We start from the raw sequence: 17372 nt of genomic DNA, 5'->3' as shown, positions 1-17372 counted from the left end.
AAAAAGAAAAAGAAAAAGAAAAAGAAAAAGAAAAAGAAAAAGAGAAAGAAAAAGAAAAGGAGAAAAAGAAGAGAAAAGCAGAGAAAAAGAAAAAAGATAAATGAAAAGAAAATGAAAAATAAAGAGAAAAAGAAATAGAAAAAGGGCTAATTTAGGCTTAACACGCTTAACCTTTTGTGTAACAGCAGAAAAAAAGCAAATTAAAAACAAACAAACCAGAGTGCTTGGCAAAAAGCCATCACTTTCATTTCTTCCCTCAGTTTAATTGCAGCTCTAGTCTAGAGTCAAACAGATTAGCAATAAAAAAAGCTCCACAAAGTTTATGTTCTATCATGAAAGGGAATTGAGGTCTATTCAAACAAGAAAACTCCTAAATCAGTTGAGTGCCTTTGTCTCCTTCCTTCCCTCCCAATCATGGAGCTTGACAAGCAAATATATTCAAATAATAAATTGCTGCACTATCGAGTGACTCTTCAAATTTTCCTGGAGGATGCACAGAAATTTTGGGTGTTAAGGACTTAACAATGTAAATGAATAAATGAATGAATAAATGAATAAAGAAATGTGATTAAAGAAATTCTTAAAATGCCACTTGATAGAAACAAAGTGGTTTATGATTGAGGCCCGTAGACCTTGGTTTGTGAGGGCCTGATTTGTCAAGTTAAAATTCTCAGCTAAAGCAACTTCTCATCTCTCAGGTCAAATAAAAGACTTTCATGGGAATCATCATTTTATGGCTCGATGATGGAGCTTGAGCCCTTTGTGGGCTCAAGTCTAAGTATTAAAAATATATTATTAAAAATAGAAATAGATCAACTTAAGTGGATTCACAGTGACCCTCTATCTCAGGCACAGGGGTAAGAGCTCCCAAACACACGTTTTTCCCTGTTAACATCTTGCTCTGCACCAGTGGTGCCCCAGAAACATTATGCAAGAAAGCTCTTAATATTCCATTTATCTTAACCTGCTTCCCTCCAGTCACAATCCATTACATTTCCATGCACCCATCGTTGTCTGAGAGCACACATTGGAATACTTTCTCCCTGTCAGCTGTCACTGGGCAATTTATGAAGCCATTATAACCTGGATTTGTGTCTGAGCTGGGCGATTTGTCTCCACTTTCATAAAGCAGAAATGCCATTCCTGTACAGACACACGCAGGCACACTCACACTGCTTCAACAAGGTGAGTCTTGCCTGCTCCCATCAAGACTGTGGAAGAATGGAGACATTTGGAAGAAGCCATTGGGATCAATCTCCATCTCTTTCCCGGGCCTTCACTTCCACTTGGAACAAGGCTGGACTAGTTGAGTAGTTCCCAACTAGTGCACCTGAATAAATTATTGTTTCTCTGGTTAGAGCATCATTTCTCCAGCAATAGCTCAACCCATATGGAACCCAAAGTCCCAAGAGATAAACCTGTTTTTAACCTGTGCTTTCACCTCCTCGGTGCCAGCTGAAAATGCCAAGGCATTTAGAGAATTCTGGAATGGTTTGGGTTGGAAGGGACCTTAAAGCTCACCCAGTTCCAATCCCCTGCCATGGGCAGGGACACCTTCCGCTATCCCAGGTTGCTCCAAGCCCTCTCCAACCTGGCCTTGGACACTTCCAGGGTTAAGGTGAGGATTTACAGGGGTCAGATCCTGCACTGCAGAAGCTTTGAGAACTGCATTAAAATAGATGGAGCTGTACCAGTTCACACTAGCAAAAAACATGGTCCACATGACTGCCCTTTATGCCTTTCCCACTTCCCACACAGGCTTCCTTAAATACAGTGCTATCCTGTTAGATTCAGTAGGAAGCTCTTCTGTCTGCTTTTCCTCACATTAGAAGCAAGTTTAAGCCCCCTGACTGTGACCCTCAAAGCTATTTAAGCATTTCTCTTTACCCATTTTAACAGGGGTTCTGCAGCTCTCAGCCTTTGAGGGACTCAGCCTTTCGAGTTCGTCTCTCAGGAACACTCATTTGATTTTTGGGGGCAGTCTTGGGAGTATTTCCGAGATGGTGATTAGCTCTGGCTGGTCTAGCCTGTGCTCCAGGTGACTCAGAGTGGAGCTGAGATGTAAAAATAGAATTATCTTGGTGAGAGGGTGAACTGTGCCTGTTTTGTGCTCGTCAGTCACAGAATAATGGCGCTTCAGAACACATCTTCAGTGATAAGACAAATCAAATACAAGGCAGCAAGTAAAGAGAGAGGGTGAGTAGAGTTTTAACTATGCCCTTCCTCACACTTTGCACATTTTCTCTCATTATTGTCACTACTGCTTCGCTTTAAGGTACCAGCCCGTGACTGGGGCACTGCTGTGATAGAGTCACTCGAGCAAAGAAAGTTCCTCCTCCAGAGCTCTTCCATAGTCTAACTTCCTGCTTTCCCTCCTGGGTTATTTTCAGGATGTCTCCATTCCTTCCCCAAGCTTTCTTTCTCTTGTTTTTTACTTGTCTGTATTATACACAGGAGCATTCCCTAAGGTTTTTTTCTTTTATTTCCTTTTTATTCCTTCCCCCCTTGTTTTGCGGTGAACCTTGAGATTACGGCAGTGATCAGGAGATAGGGAGAGATCGGTAGATTTGGAGTGATCAGCAGACATGAAGAGATCACCAGATACGTGGATAACAGTCCACAGAAGTTGCCTGGAAGATGCAAATCTCTGTATCTAATCTGATGGTCAAAATAAAGACTGAGGAGATGGGTGTGTCAGGTCTGTGTTGTGACAAGTCCACTGTAATCCCTATTTCCTGAAGCCAATAGGCACCATTTGGTTGGATTTCACAGGCATTTGTGGACAGGGTGAGGGTCTTCAGGTCATACAAGAGTAGAAAAGCACAGTGGGAAACTTAGAGTTTCCATAAGTAGTGATTTTTCATTTTCTCCTTGTGCTGCTCCTTGTGATGAAAACCAAATGTTTCCCTCCCAAAAACAAGGTGGACCTCATGTTGTAAGGCACTTCCTGATCTCAGCAGTACCTTTGGGCCTGGCTGGACCCACCGAGCTCTGTGAAAGGGGTACAATTCTGCAGGAATGGGCTGAGCTACTGAAAAAAGGGTCAGCTGATGTATTTACACATTTTGGAGACTGACCCAACCTTAATTACAGTAAAGAGAAGAATCACACTGTCTTCAGAGCTCTGCTCTTCCCCCCAAGCCACCCAAAGCTGAGCAGATGCTGTTAAAGAGCTCATCCCTCCTCTGTGCAGGTGGGAACAGCTTTTCCTGAAGGATATAACTCAATAAAATGACCAAGTCTCTAATATTTGCTTCACTTTTACACAACTGCATAAAAAAGGTTTCTACTCTTCCATCTCTCCACGAGCCTGAATATCATGGTCCTCCCAGATGGATCTGATGAGCCTCAGATGGGGGTCAATTGGAAAAGAAAAGTCTTCAACTTCCATAAATAAAGTTCATTTAGGGGCCTGGAGCTCTTATCAGTTTGGCCTGAGGAAGTTCATGTGGAAACCCCCAATTTTTCACTCTGAAAATACGAGATATGTGTGTAAGTTCACAGTTGCTGAAGTCCCAACCTCCTTTGCAAAGAATATTTTTTTTTGTTGGAAGTTTTTGTCTTACTGGAATACAACACCAAAAAAGATAAATTATGTGGCTGAATCTTCAGCAGAAGTAAATTTTCAGAGTTCAAAACTCGAGCCTGAGCTTAATCTGTAGAATTGGATCTTTGTTTATGGCAAACTGTTGGCTTTTTTTGTGTTCAGCAAGACTGGAAATGTAAGAAGTTCATCATTATTATGGTATCCAGATAGGAGAGTAATGAAACTATATAAAACCCGATCCATAAACCCACAAAAAATCAAATGAAACAACAACTGAAGTGTTCAGTTCAATCCTTCCATCAGGTTTGCTGTTTTGGCTGCTGTGTTTCACAGGGTGTTCCCCAGCGAGACAAGGAAAGGGGAAGATAAAGTGTGGGAATGCCAAGACACAAAGTCACTAGACCTAAGAAAACAAGTGTGAAAAACTAAACCTTCTGAGGAGGCCTCTTGAGCCTGGTAGTGAAAAAAAAACCCACAAAAGGTAAAGGCAAATCCAGGTGGGAAAACGCAATTTTTCCCACAGTATGTGCAATTTTGGATGCAATAAAGCCACAGTGGGCGAGTTTTCCATCAGGAATGACCAGTTATTGGGACAGAACATAATCTGAATGAATGAAAATGGACAGTTATTGAAGAAGTCCAAGTGGGTGGTTCCACAGAGCCCTCTGAGCCTGATTGTCTCGGCATCCAAGTGTTCAAAGCCCAGACTAACACAGCTGAGCACAGGTCTATTTTTAAGCCTTTGAAGACAACAGGGTGATTCAGTTATACATAATTACAGATGTACTTTGTCACAGAAGGCTTGATAGAGAGGGGAAAAAGTGGTTTTGGTCTACTCAGGGCTGTTGGCACCTCGGACAATGTGCTGTGTGTGGCCACCAGACCCCTCTGCTGGTTCCACCCCTTGACAAAATTCAAGGTCTCTGCAGTGCTTTGTTTCCCACTGGAAAATCCCACAGTGGACTTTTGGCCTAAATACTTCTACCTGAGCCAAGTGATCCACACTGTGCCTAGAAACAAGTCTGTTAGATTTGGACACTTGGGAAGAGGAGAAAGGGTGAGGGATGTTCGTAAAGCCACCGATGCTGAGCTTCCTTGATGTGGGACAAAGACCTTGAGCAGGTCCTGGGTTCAGTGACCATTTAAACCTGCCACATTTAGGCATGAAAACAAGCCCTGCTTACCAACTCGGGGTTTCTGCCCAGTGAAAACAGGATGATTTTTTTCACCCAACTAGCAGGAATTTTCTCTCCCCCAGGAGAGGATTTATCAAGAAAGTAGGATCAAGGAATTCGTGGAGGCTCCGGGTGCCACCCATCACTCTGAAAACATCACCCAGAACATGTGCTGGCTCACATGAGGACTCAGTGATCCTCATCACACATATTTTGGCTATGTTGCCCCTGAAATGCTTACAGCCACATTCCCAGGCTCCATAGAAATGCCCAACAAACTTAATTTTTCAGGGTGTTCATGTTGAACTCAATGGTAATCCAAAACTATTTGAGTTTAAAATGAGTTAGCACCATACCTGAGGTTTCCCACACAAGGTAAAATGAAGTAAAAATGCAGTAAAACCTATGAAAAAGTTGTTGTTTTGTTTTTGTGTTTGTTTTTTTTTCCAATTGCATATACACCTTCATGTATTGCAGTTCCCAGTTGATTTAAACATGGACATATTTGTGGGAGAGCTTAACATATTTTTGTATGGCTGGTGCATAAAACATAATTTTAAATCTTCTTACTGCTACAGGTAATACCAAGTTCAGGAATTTGGTCCCTTCATCAGAAACGCTGGGAGAGGCATCTATTTATTTGGATTTTACATCCCTAAATCTGTTCTGGGAGGGGGGTGCCTTTATCTTTTTATCCCTTAGAGGAACTAAGAGTGGTACTTTCTCTTCCAACAGAACACTTTTATTGCTTTGGGTTTGCCCTGTTTTAAACCAGCACAGTGGTGACAGCACTCACAAAATTGAACTGTTTGTTCAAATCACTCCTCAGACTGAATGAGCTCAAGGCCACATCCAGCCACTACACACAAAACCTTCAGGAAATTGTGTATAAAGTCCTGGGTTCATGACTTAGTCTCCAGGTCTCCCAACTCAAACTTTATCCTGCAGTTTCAAAGCACAAACAACTCACCCCAAGCCAACCAAACCAAACCCACAGGAATGGGGGGTTGTAATTATTTCTCCAAACAGATAAATGCTGGGAAAGGCATTTTGACTGTGTTTTATGTAGGTATTTTTTTCACTATGACTTAAAAGTTTGTCCATAGGGTCGGTTCAAGACAGGCTGTGCAGATTTCACAAGGGGTTGTGCAGCAGAGACAGATTTGTTCCACACAATTTTATAACCCTTGTGTATCATCCAGCCATTCACCCTGAGCTGGTGTTAAACATAAAAGTTCTCTGACGGGGATAAACACACCCCATGGGTCTACCTGAAAGCACAGTGGCTTCCAGGAGCTGTGGATTCTGCAGGAAAATTCCTGTATTTCTGTTTCTGGATGGAACACTTCTCACACAGCTCTCTGTGGTCATGTCCCAGTCAGAACCCAGTGCAAATCCCCCCAGGGGTGAGGGGTTAGTTCAAATTCTGTGGTTTGTTGGGTTCTTGTCTCCTCTGCCAACTGGCATCAGTGGTTTTTTTTATTCCAGTTTCCATGTCATTCTAACCATTCATGGACTCTCCCAGGAAAAACCAGTTGCAAGAATAGAGATCCCAGTGAGCCACTGGGAGGGAAAAGCACGGAGGGACATTCCAAAGGGAACACTTCCTGCTGCAGACAGGTCTCAGGAAAAGCTGAAAGGAGGCTGCAGCTGAGAGATGCTGGAGCAGAAAGTTCATTGTAACAGCAGGGACAGGACTCAGGTTTAGGATACAGAAAAGCCAGAAGGCAAGGAATAAACTGGGTGGATGGAAGAGAATCTTTTTTTGGTGCTGTGTGACACAAAAAAAACAGGTCCAGAAGGGATTTACTGGATTGCTGTGCCCAGTCTCCTGCTATTGCCAGCAAGCATAATGTTATGTTATAAGCATAATATAATGTTATGAATTTGCTATGGAGGGTTCTTTTTTCTTTTTTTGGGGTTTTTTTTTTGAATGATTTGTGATCACATCTCTTTGTTTTGGTGACTTCAATTTCCTGCTTAAATTTACCCATGGCTGGTGTCCCCTTACATCAACATGGCCTTTAGATAAACAGCCCTTCTCCCTCCTCAATGTTTGCTCCAGCTGATAACACTGAAAGTGAAAAAAAAAAATAAAATCCCAACTCCTTTATTCCCCTCATTTATTGTCCCAGTAGGGAAATCTCACAGCTGCAGACAGAGAGCGTGGGAGACAGGTCCAGGTGAAAAATAGATGATGATGTCTACACATGGATTTCCTGCCCAAAGTCCTGCAGAAGTGGGGTCACTGAAGCCCAGGGAGCCCATCCAAATCCAGGTGCCTTATTCCAAATGAGGTGAACAGCTCTCCAGGCTCCAGTGAACATATTAATTAGAGCTTCACTGACTATGGTTGCACTTTACACACTCATGTACAGGCACTTACCCCAAGGATACCTGGAGTTAGTTATGAGAATCTGGGTCTGACTCTGGAGGGAAAGGTGTTATTGAATCTCTAAACACAGCACTGCAAGTCTCCTTGGACCAGGATATCCAAAAAATTAGCATGTGGCTGGGACATGGTCACCAGGTTGACAGGAACCCCAAAATCTTGTAGAGCCTCAGGTGTGGGTTTGACCTCACAGAATCGTTAAGGTTGGAAAATACCTCTAACTAAGATCAGCGAGTCCAACCTCACAAGGGGACAAGATGCCTATAAAATTTTTGATTCTGATAATCAATTTATTCCCCTTCCATATAAATTGAACTGCACCAATCATATTTTTTCTTTGAAATAAGAAAAAAAACACCCCGAAACCTTCCCGAAGTCCTGTCTCTCGTGCACTTGCAAGGTAATTTTTGGTGCATTGTTTAAGAGGGGCAACAGAATAAGGTGGAAACTTCAAAGTGCAAGGCTACTTACTGAACTCACAAAGCAGTGCTCGGATTCTCCACTTTCAAATAGGATGACATCTTTGATGAAGACTGCAATGGCTCTCATGATGAAGGACATGAAGAGATGCATGTGAATATAATTTCGAGTGCAGTGTAGTTTTCTGTCGGGAAGAGATGAAACGTTTCTGAATAGCCAGGCTTCTCAAAAGGGGTTATTTACCTATTTGCATGTGACATGGAGTTACAATTAAACATTAGAAACCCTGAGACAGGCTCTGTTCTGATGTACATCACCACAAATCCACTTAAGCCTTTTCAAATCCACAAAACGTGGTGATCCACAGATCTGCAGCAGTGCTGCTGCTTTTTCATTACTCAGAAAAGCAGGACCAAATACAGAGTGACAGAAAACAGGTCCATCCCACTGCTCTCCGCTGGAAAAGAAATGTTTTCCACTGAGCAGCCTGTGCTCACAATAAAGAGCTGTTTTCTACAGAATGTTTGTACTGCAATCATTATTTCCAAAGTGAAATGTTTGTTCAAGAAGGGAAATAAATTCTTAGCCTCTGTTGCCAAAATTAGCACATATTACAGGCTTTCTGGAGCAACATGAACTATATTATTACTTAAAAAATACTGGTTGTTAATGATACTGAGAACACCGCCAGAATTCATCTAGTTTAAAGCATAGATTGGGTGACACTTCTGGTAGTCAATTTGATAAATCAGGAAAAAATATTTAAAATCATATTAAAATAATAATCCGTGTCTGAGGATTGTATTTCTTCTGTTAAGATCACAGTATCTCAAGAATGGGAAGTAAAAGTTATTCATCAAAGGCATATCTGAAAAAAAGCGCAAAGCAGTTAAAAAAGAAATTATATATAATATTATTTTAAAACACAAATTGCGAAATTGGCAATAAATGTACACTTGTATCCTGCACAATAATTACATTCCTTTTAATTTATTGTATATATTAATCTTATTAGCATGAGAGGGGGGAATATTCTCCAGAGAAAAATCAGCATTTGGTTAAACACACATTTTGAAGATGAATTTTGATCAAGTAGGTTTGGTTTTTTTTTTTCAAGTGGGACTTTACACCAGAAACGTGAAGAGCCCAATACTTTGCAGACGGGTACTTTGTACAGACACCAGAGCCACAACAGACCTCGCTCAGGAGCACAATCAAATTAGCAGCTCCTAATGAGTCCCTGTGCCATGGCAGAGGTTGTGCTCCTGATCTGGGGTGATGGCAGGATAATGTGACTGAGTTGAGCTCCATCTACTTGCAGGTGAAGGGAAGTCAAATGACTCTGCTTCCCACAAAGGAACAGCGTGAACCTCCACAGTTTCATCAGCCTGGTACCTTGTATCTTGTTGAGATAGTCTGCATGTGGGTCTGATTCACTCCTCCCTTGTGAGAGGAGAGAATGCACGAGTGGAGAGCAAAGTTCTTGAAAGGTGAGGTCAGTCTTGGTCTAAGTGTGAGAGTTATATCCTAGAATATAAGCTCTTTCCTACAGGAGGAGGGGGAACCACATCTTTGCTGAACTGAATTTTGCTGTTCTCCCTTTACAAAAACAACTTTATAGTAGGAGATAACTTATACACAGACTTCTTCATTGGAGGCACCCAAATTTAGATGCCTGATTCATTTATAAACAAGAGACTGAGGATAAATTAATTTGCTGCAGTCTGGGCTTCTAATGCCACTTGATAAGCTGCAGAGTATCTGCCCATCAGTCCATAAGGGCCTGGGTCTCCTGAAGGTCCTGTGTTGTATCTGCTACCCTTGTGCACATCCCAGAGCCACCAGCATGACTAAAATGGCTCTGGTTGTTTCTGTCTTGCCATAAAACTACAGCAGGAAGTGTTTCTGAAATAGGCTTTGGGAGGGAACAGGTTGCCCAGAGAAGCTGTGGCTGCCCCATCCCTGGAAGTGTCCAAGGTTGGACAGGGTTTGGAGCAACCTGGGCTAGTGGAAGGGGGTTGGAATGAGATGATCTTTAAGGTCCTTTCCAACCCAAACCATTCTAGGATTTGGTGATTCTGGGTAGTTTTGGAGTGTGATTAATCTGTACCATTTTGAATACCTACTCTGAGTAGAAATTCCGTAGTATCCATATATCTGCCTGGGACTGTGGACTATAACAGGTTTATGGAATAATGACCTCTAATACAGGGATCCATCATGTAACAATCTACCTTTAGTGAGATGAATCCACCTAAATAAATTGGATTTGGGTTATAAATGTCACACAAAGGCCACAAATCACATTCTAAAAAACAGGTATCAAAGGACAGGAGAACTTTCCTCTGCTATCCAACTCAGATGTGACAGAAGTTTTTGGCATTTATCTGTAACACTCACAGCCTACAAAGTCTGTAACTTTAACAGCTTCTATGTCCTTTTGAGTGCCTTGTTTGCTCATGCTCTTACCTGAAGAGACACAGGATGATCATAGCAGCTGTGAGGGCAATGAGGGACAAGGTGTGTCCGATGGTGTAGCCGGTCTTGACCGTGCCATAGAACGCTGTTTGCTGGGGGGAGAGGAAAGAGGCAAAACAGGTCTTTCAATGAGCTGCTAAAATACATTCCTAAATACAGCACCACTGATTGGTGAGACAAGGAAATCATCCTTCTCCATCCTCTTAAAACAACTCCTTCACATCCAGCAGAGCACACGACTCAAATACCACCGGTGTGAATAAGAACACGTCTGGTTGCAGCAGAGCTTGGATCACTCCAAAACCAGGCTGGAGTTACACCAGGGAAATGTTCCTGCTGGAAGGAACCTGGTTTGACACTTGCAGAGACAGCTACATGGTTAGAACCTCGTGGAACAGGAATGACTAATGTTCAGCTAAAGAGCACACTGACACATCACCGCCGACGTGGGGAGGATGAGGAGCTTCAGGCTTATTAAGGAAGTTTGAGGGCAGAACTGCTTGGGAAATTGGTTTGTTTTTGTGGAAGTTGCACGTCGTGTTTAGGCAAGTAACTTAAAACATTCTCACTGAAATCACACATATGTTAATTCAGAAATATATGTTGAGTTTGTTAATTCAGAAATCCAGCAGGGAATCCCGTTCTAAACAAAATGGGGAAGTAAGGCAGCAAAACTCCAGCTCTCCAAGGCTTTCTAGCAACACTCTAAATCAATACGTTCTGATTTTCAGCTTAAATAAAGGACAAAAGAGAAAAGTATTTAGACATTTATTTTATCAATGAAAAATCTAAGTTTTTATGAGAATCTAACTCAGTTTGTGGAAAATGGAATTTTTTTCCAGCCCTTGACTGACCCTTCTCTGCCTTCCTTGTCCTTCTTTTCAATAAAAAACCCAAACAACCAAAACCACAAAGAGCAGTTTAGACAGAAAATCTAAACCCAACCTTGTTTGGAGAAACGTTCTTCAATAACACTGAGAGCTGACACTTTTATATGTTATTTTCACAGGCCTTGACAAACACTTGGTGCTTTAGAGAACCAGTGGGGCTGAGATGAGTAGCAATCCTTTAGTATTTGCACAAGCCAGCTTGGAGGGGGGTTAAAACAAGACACTCAAAGCTACCTAAATTAAGTCTTCTTTCCAGCCTTATTGGTGTTTGGGATCTCAAAGGCAGCTGAGACTTTTCCAGTAAAAGCAGTCAACCTCCTTCCTCTTGGTTTCATCTTTCTCTCATTATTTAGTTTCCTTCTTGGTGGCACCAGAGCAGAAATGTTCCAGGAAAGACCTGGCCAGCAGAAGGAGGGAGCTTGTGGTAGGGGACTGTGTTTGAGGAAGAGGTTGTCCCACACTGTATTTAGGAGAGCAGAGAAATGGGGGAAAGGAAATAAGGGGTTTTAAAGGAGATGTCAGCAGTGGGGTGGTGGATGGAAACTCTCCAGTGTGAATATAGATATAGGTCTTTTGCCTCTTAGAGTTATTCCCAGGAGCAGGAAAGTTCTTGGTGTTATTCAACAAGCAATTCCCTGCCTTTATATTTCATGGTGACCAATCCTTCTTGTGTAGAGAGGGATGGTTCTGAATTCAGCTGTAATGTAGCACAAGGGGTCATCTCTGTTTTGGAAACAGCACGTGATGACTTCTCACTCTTCATTTGCACTTGCTAATGACAATCAGTTCCTACTTTACAGATATCAAACGAGAGGATTCGACCCAAGATCATCAATGGAATTGGAGTTTCACTCAGGGTTCAGATGACTAAAATATTCTTAGTAGAAAAAAAGAGGGATTTAGGTAAGTGAAGGCAATGCATGGCAGGATGCCTGGATTCTAGCTGAAGACCTAGACCAATTTACAGAATGAAATTAAGCAATTTCATCATTGTCTCTCTGACTTCTGAAAGCTTCTGCTTAATTTCCCAGGAATGTGATAATAACAATTATTTCAGGTAGGTGTTACACTGAGATTAATTAAGAATCATCTTCCTTGGTTTCTGTTCAGTAACCTCAACATTTGTCCCTTGGTATCTTGGTTTACAATGGGAAACATTTTCCTACACAACCTGTTATTCTTTTTTTCTATTCCCTTTACTTTTTCCTCCCCAAACTGACAGCCAATACACCACCACCAAAAAACTATTCTTCCTCCCAGGCTAGTACTGCATGTTCACCCCCCTCAGCCACCTTTCACACGAATTAAACAGCATAACAAAAGTGCAGAAACCAGGAGAAAATAATTAAGAAAGAATTAAAAGAACACAATCCGTGTTCTCCTGGTAACGTGACACTCTGGCAGTGCCGCAGTGCATCGGGTCGCCAAAGCACGTCCCAGGAATTCCCAAATCCCCTCTGCAGCTCTAACACAAACCAGGGCTCTGGAGGGAAGTCCTTCCCAGAGCAGACCAGCTTTTGCAGCGCTGAGCTGGTGCCACACAGCTCGATCTGAGGGATGGGACACTTGAGGATGTGAAGTGGTGGCTGACCTTGAAGGCAGACTAAGACTTTCTGCAGAAGAGCCCTGGAATTCTTTGTGCAACTTTCCCTTGGCTATTTTCTATGTTATTCCACTCCTAAAGCTGCCTCAGTTCTGTTCAGATCCTTTCTTGAGTGCCTTGGGAATGTGTGACCACACGCAGAGACCTCTCACCACATATGGAATTATAGAATGGGTTGAGTTGGAAGGGACCTTAAGGATCACCTTGTTCCAACTCTCTTCCATGAGCAGGGACACCTTCCACTATCCCAGGTTGCTCAGAGCCCCATCCAACCCTGCCTTGAACATTTCCAGGGATAGGCAGTTCACAATATCTCTGGGCCACCTGTTCCAGTGCTGCACCACGCCCACAGGGTAGAATTTCTTCCTAATATGTAATCTAAACCTGTCTTACTTCATCTTCAGGCCATTCCCCCTTGTCCTATCACTCCATGCCCTTGTGAAAAGCCCCTCTCTAGTCTTCTTGTAAGCCCCCTTTAGGTACTGGAAACATATATTAATTCATTATTGAGATTCCTATGACCAACATTCGCAAACACTGATATGTCATAAAACAGAAAAAAACCCAAAACCCACAAACATGGGAGGAGGTTTAATATAAACATATTATATAAAGATATAAACATATTATATAAAAATATAAACATATTATATAAAAATATAAACACTACAATATCTGATTGCTGTGAAATGTGATTCTTTTCCAGCATAAGCTTTCTCTTGTTGACTGTGTGACAGTTATAGGGGACTAGTTTAGTTTAGATTAGATGCTGAACTTTGAGTTAGGTGAGGTGAATTTTGCTTCTGACACTTGTCACCCTCTTTAGACTTTACCCTTCTTGTCTCAGGAGGCAGCAAACCAATAACAAACTCCTCCCTGTGTAATAACACTACTCAATAAAGCTGTTTATACCTCAGTCAGCAATCGCTAATTTATATACAGACAATATCCAGAGAGCTTGAGGATTTCCTTATAAAATTCAGGAATATTGCACAGAAATGTGTGTTCCTTACAGTGCTCTAGATATTCAGCTGGTTGAGTTCAGCAGGGCAGCACTGATGGCAAGTGAGTTATATCCTTTTTATCCCTTTTGATCCTAATGTTGCCCTAGAAAGACTGGAATCACTGTATCGACTTAAGGACAAATATGAATGTGGAGGGCTTGTTTCAAAGTTCACCATGGAAAATGGAGCACCTGGGCATCACATAGACATTGGCCTGATCTTCACAGGTGCTGATTTCCTGTCACTGCCCTGGAAATTGTGGATGTCCCATCCCTGGAAGTGTCCAAGGCCAGGCTGGACAGGGCTTGGAGCAACCTGGTCTAGTGGAAGGTCTCCCTGCCCAAGGCAGGAGGGTTGGAATGAGATGGTCTTTAAGGTCCCTTCCAACTCAAACCATTCCATGATTCCATGATTCTATAAAATCAAAGGGAAGATCTTTTCTTTGATCCAACATTTGAACTCTGCTTCCAGGGATCTTCCAGAGGGCTCTCCTCTCTTGGGGAATCAGAGTGGAAATGGAAAAAAACTGGGCATGGGGAGACCATTTGATATGGATCCCTGTTAAATGTTGATGTCTACCCATCCAGGCTTACAAACCTCTTCCCCTGGAGTGCTGTTGGAATCATATCCACAAGCTACGGTGTAGGGAGCAGGGTACACATCCGACCAGCCCTGGCTTGTACAATTCCTGGTCACATTCCCTGTTGGGAAAGAGAAAACCACAATTTAAAAACAAACTTTCACCCTTCCACCAAACAAATGTCTGCCTGTCGTGACACAAATGCCAGAGCACAATTCTTGTAACACTTAGAGTAAAATTCTCGTGCTTATTCTCTGTTATTAAGTTTTCATATTACATAGAACATATAAACCGGAGGGACCCACTGGGTGGTAAAGTGCAGACCTGAAAAACAAAGTACATTTTAACACCGAGTTGCCCACAAAACTTCTCTTCTAATGGCACATAATGCCAGTTGCACCCAGACCTTTGGTTGTTGGCACTGCACCAGTATTGTTTGAGAAGGTTGTTGTCACATTGCCTTGTTCCTTCTTGTTCCTTCCTTCTTTTGTGGAAAAATTTTATCCAAACAGATCAGCGAATTATTTGTGCTTGTGAGAAGCTGAGACAGGGGCAGATGAAGTGCTCACTTCACATGGTGCAGGTAAGGTTGGAGGCCTGGGAACTAAATGTGGTCCTTCAAACCCAAACCTTGCCTGGTCAAATGTGATTCCTGGGAATTCTACTGCACTCTTTGTCTGAGAACCAAACACTTCAAAATTTGGCTGCGAAGGGAGAGAAAACACATCCTGACAACCTGTATTGCCTGTTTTAACATGTGTGTACTCAAGGACAGGGAGATTTCCTGGACTCTTAAGCAAACTGATTGCCCTGGGCCTCCAACCAGCTAAAAAGAGCCTTAATTAACACAAGGACATCTCCTTCCTTCGGGCAAAACTGGCAAAACTGAAGTTCACGTGGCTCTTTGGTACTCTGGGCTTCCTGATCCATCCAGGACTGTAAGAACAAAGCACTTCTCACTTCGGAAAACACCTCTGCTCCCTGTCCCAGCTGCACCTCAAACCCAAATTGGCTTAATCCAGCAAAAGGAGGAGGGACCAGCAATCAGGATAAGCTTTACCCTGAGAAGCCTAAAAGGCCAAGATACATGTTGGCCACACAGAAATAAGAAAGCAGAAACACATTCAACAATACATTGCAAATTCCCCCAGCACCTTCTCTGACCACCCATCCCTACCCTGCCCACCTCACAGGAATCCTGTCATTGTGGCATTCCTTTGGTGCCATTCATCACACAAAACTGTCACCCTTGACTGGAAAGCTGGTACAATAAACCAGAATGAATAAACAGCAGTCAAAACTGGTTTCTTAGATGAAAAATGGCATTGGTGAAACTCAAGAGCTTTGCAAACGTTTAGAACAATGGGGTTCTTTGCACACCAGAGCGAGAAAACCTCTGCAAACAGGAGCAAATCAATTCTGCAGCTGTGAGTCATGGAAATATTCGAGTTTCACCTCCAGAAATTTCTGACAATTGAGTCATCTGAGCATCTTCCCAGTCAGGGACTCGTTTCGCTCTGAAATCAGCAGCAGCCTGACCCTTGGCTTCATTCACTTGTTGAACCCTCGTGACAGGTGGATTTTGACACTGAACTCGTCCCTGTAATTTGCCTTTAGAGCAGATCTGAACTCCATGAAAGCTCTTGAAGGTTCATTTTCACAGCTGTCCCAGAAGAAGCAACTCCAGCAAACCTTGGTGCTGCTCCTCAGGCTTTTCCTGCACTGTCCCTGTTTGCAGTTCCTTTGACCAGGCTTCACACTGGGATCGTAAGAGATCTTGGGCAAACAAAATCAAGAACATTTCAGACTGTTCAGTACCTTTTTTTTTTTTTTTGAGGTGTTATGTAATTTCTGTTATTTCTTCTTCATTACAATGGATCCCATTATCTGAACTTCGTTACTTCCTGTTTCCTTCTTAAAACTTCTCCTTTCTGTTTGGGCATGATTTTAAACTTCACTGTGGTTTTGTGATTCCTTGTTTCTTATCCTCAGTGAACTAAAGGGTACTTCTTTCAGCTTAATTTTCTCATGTTTCTTCTTTTTGATTGCACTTCCTCACAATTGTTTGATTATTTTAGAATTCTTGCTGCTCTCAAATTGTCTTAATACTTTAAGAGATGTGGGAACTCAGGTAGAGGGAAGCGCAATGACACAGCATCACTGGGATTAAAAAATAATAATAATAATAACAATTACTTTGATTTTAGAGAAACTCACTTCTCACAGAAGTTTTTCTACCACCCTTTGCTGCTCATGTCACTTTTAGATGTGCAACTTCACCCACATGGTGGGATACAAGAAATCTTTGTTCACTGATGTCTGAGAGGTGTAAAAAGTACAAGGTTAGAAAATATTTTACCTCACCACAGTTTTGGCTCAAGTGATGGCTGGTGTCTCCCCTCAGACCAAACAACATTTCTAATTACTACTGTTTACCAGATTAGTTTCTATATTGAAAAAACCCATAAAATTTGGAAGAGTGTCTCAGAAGATTAGTTCTTACTCTGAGGTTTACAGTGAATTCAGACCAGTATTAAACTGAGATTTTTATGTTTTGAGGTCAATTTAAAGCTCTGCCACAGACCCCCAGTGAAAATCCAGCCAGTTCTTGTGGTCTCCCTTGCTCTCACTTTACCCACTAGACTTTGCTAACAAAGTCTGATCATTTGTCAATGGAAAGGCAAATTTTTCAAAGCACCAGAAGCTGTGTGTGCCATTTTACAGAACTGTTTCTCGCTATTTTTGTAGCACAAGTTTTCCCTAGAATGATGCACCAACGAAGTACACTGAAAACCCAAGTGGCAGCATCAGAACAGACAGTGCTTCCAGGCTTGAAAATGGTATCTCCAGCCTTTGGAAGTTCACTAGATTTCCCAAAAATTCTCATTTCCTTTCAGACTGGAGCTAAAACTTTTTAAACTGTATTCCTGAAGAATTAATGAGAAAGGAGACTGGGGTTTATAACTCAGTTATATGTAATTAGCAATGCAGAGTGGAGAAGATTCACTGAGGATGGAAAGCATCCCACTGCCAGTAGGCTTGTGTTCCAGACTCTTCTCTAGGTTGTGGAAAAAGAAGGTTCAAATCCCTGGGATAGTCTGCTGGCAATAGTTAACAACCATGAAACAATCTGCTTTTTTGTGGGGTTTGCATTTCATTTTGATCAGAAATGTTACCAACTGTCAGACTGGTGCATCTGCTCCTAAAAGCAACAAGATGAGGTTTTCCATTTAAAAAATAAAACCCAGAAAGTTTCACTTGAAAAAGCCACAACTCGGTCTCA

The 17372-nt window shown here is 42.1% G+C and overlaps 1 protein-coding gene across 4 annotated transcripts in view; it reads right to left on the bottom strand.

Annotated features, from left to right (window-relative positions):
- The window catches only part of LOC113955301 (vasoactive intestinal polypeptide receptor), a 109809-nt gene that overhangs the window by 28274 nt on the left and 64163 nt on the right, over nucleotides 1–17372 (bottom strand). For all 4 annotated transcript variants that reach the window (XR_003530484.1, XM_027660623.1, XM_027660626.1 and 1 more), the window contains 3 exons: nucleotides 14107–14210; nucleotides 10004–10104; nucleotides 7586–7718 (listed from right to left, as the gene is read on the bottom strand). Coding sequence is in view for 3 of the 4 variants with exons in the window: in XM_027660623.1 (XP_027516424.1) it covers nucleotides 7586–7718; nucleotides 10004–10104; nucleotides 14107–14210 (338 nt within the window). In the remaining variant the exon portion in view is untranslated. The remainder of the gene's footprint in view (nucleotides 1–7585; nucleotides 7719–10003; nucleotides 10105–14106; nucleotides 14211–17372) is intronic.

This window comes from Corapipo altera, unplaced genomic scaffold (assembly GCF_003945725.1).
Source record: "Corapipo altera isolate COAL_440 unplaced genomic scaffold, ASM394572v1 126, whole genome shotgun sequence".
Lineage (NCBI taxonomy): Eukaryota > Metazoa > Chordata > Aves > Passeriformes > Pipridae > Corapipo > Corapipo altera.
The sequence above is the reverse complement of the archived record's forward strand: the minus strand, read 5'-3'. Positions and strand labels throughout refer to the sequence as shown.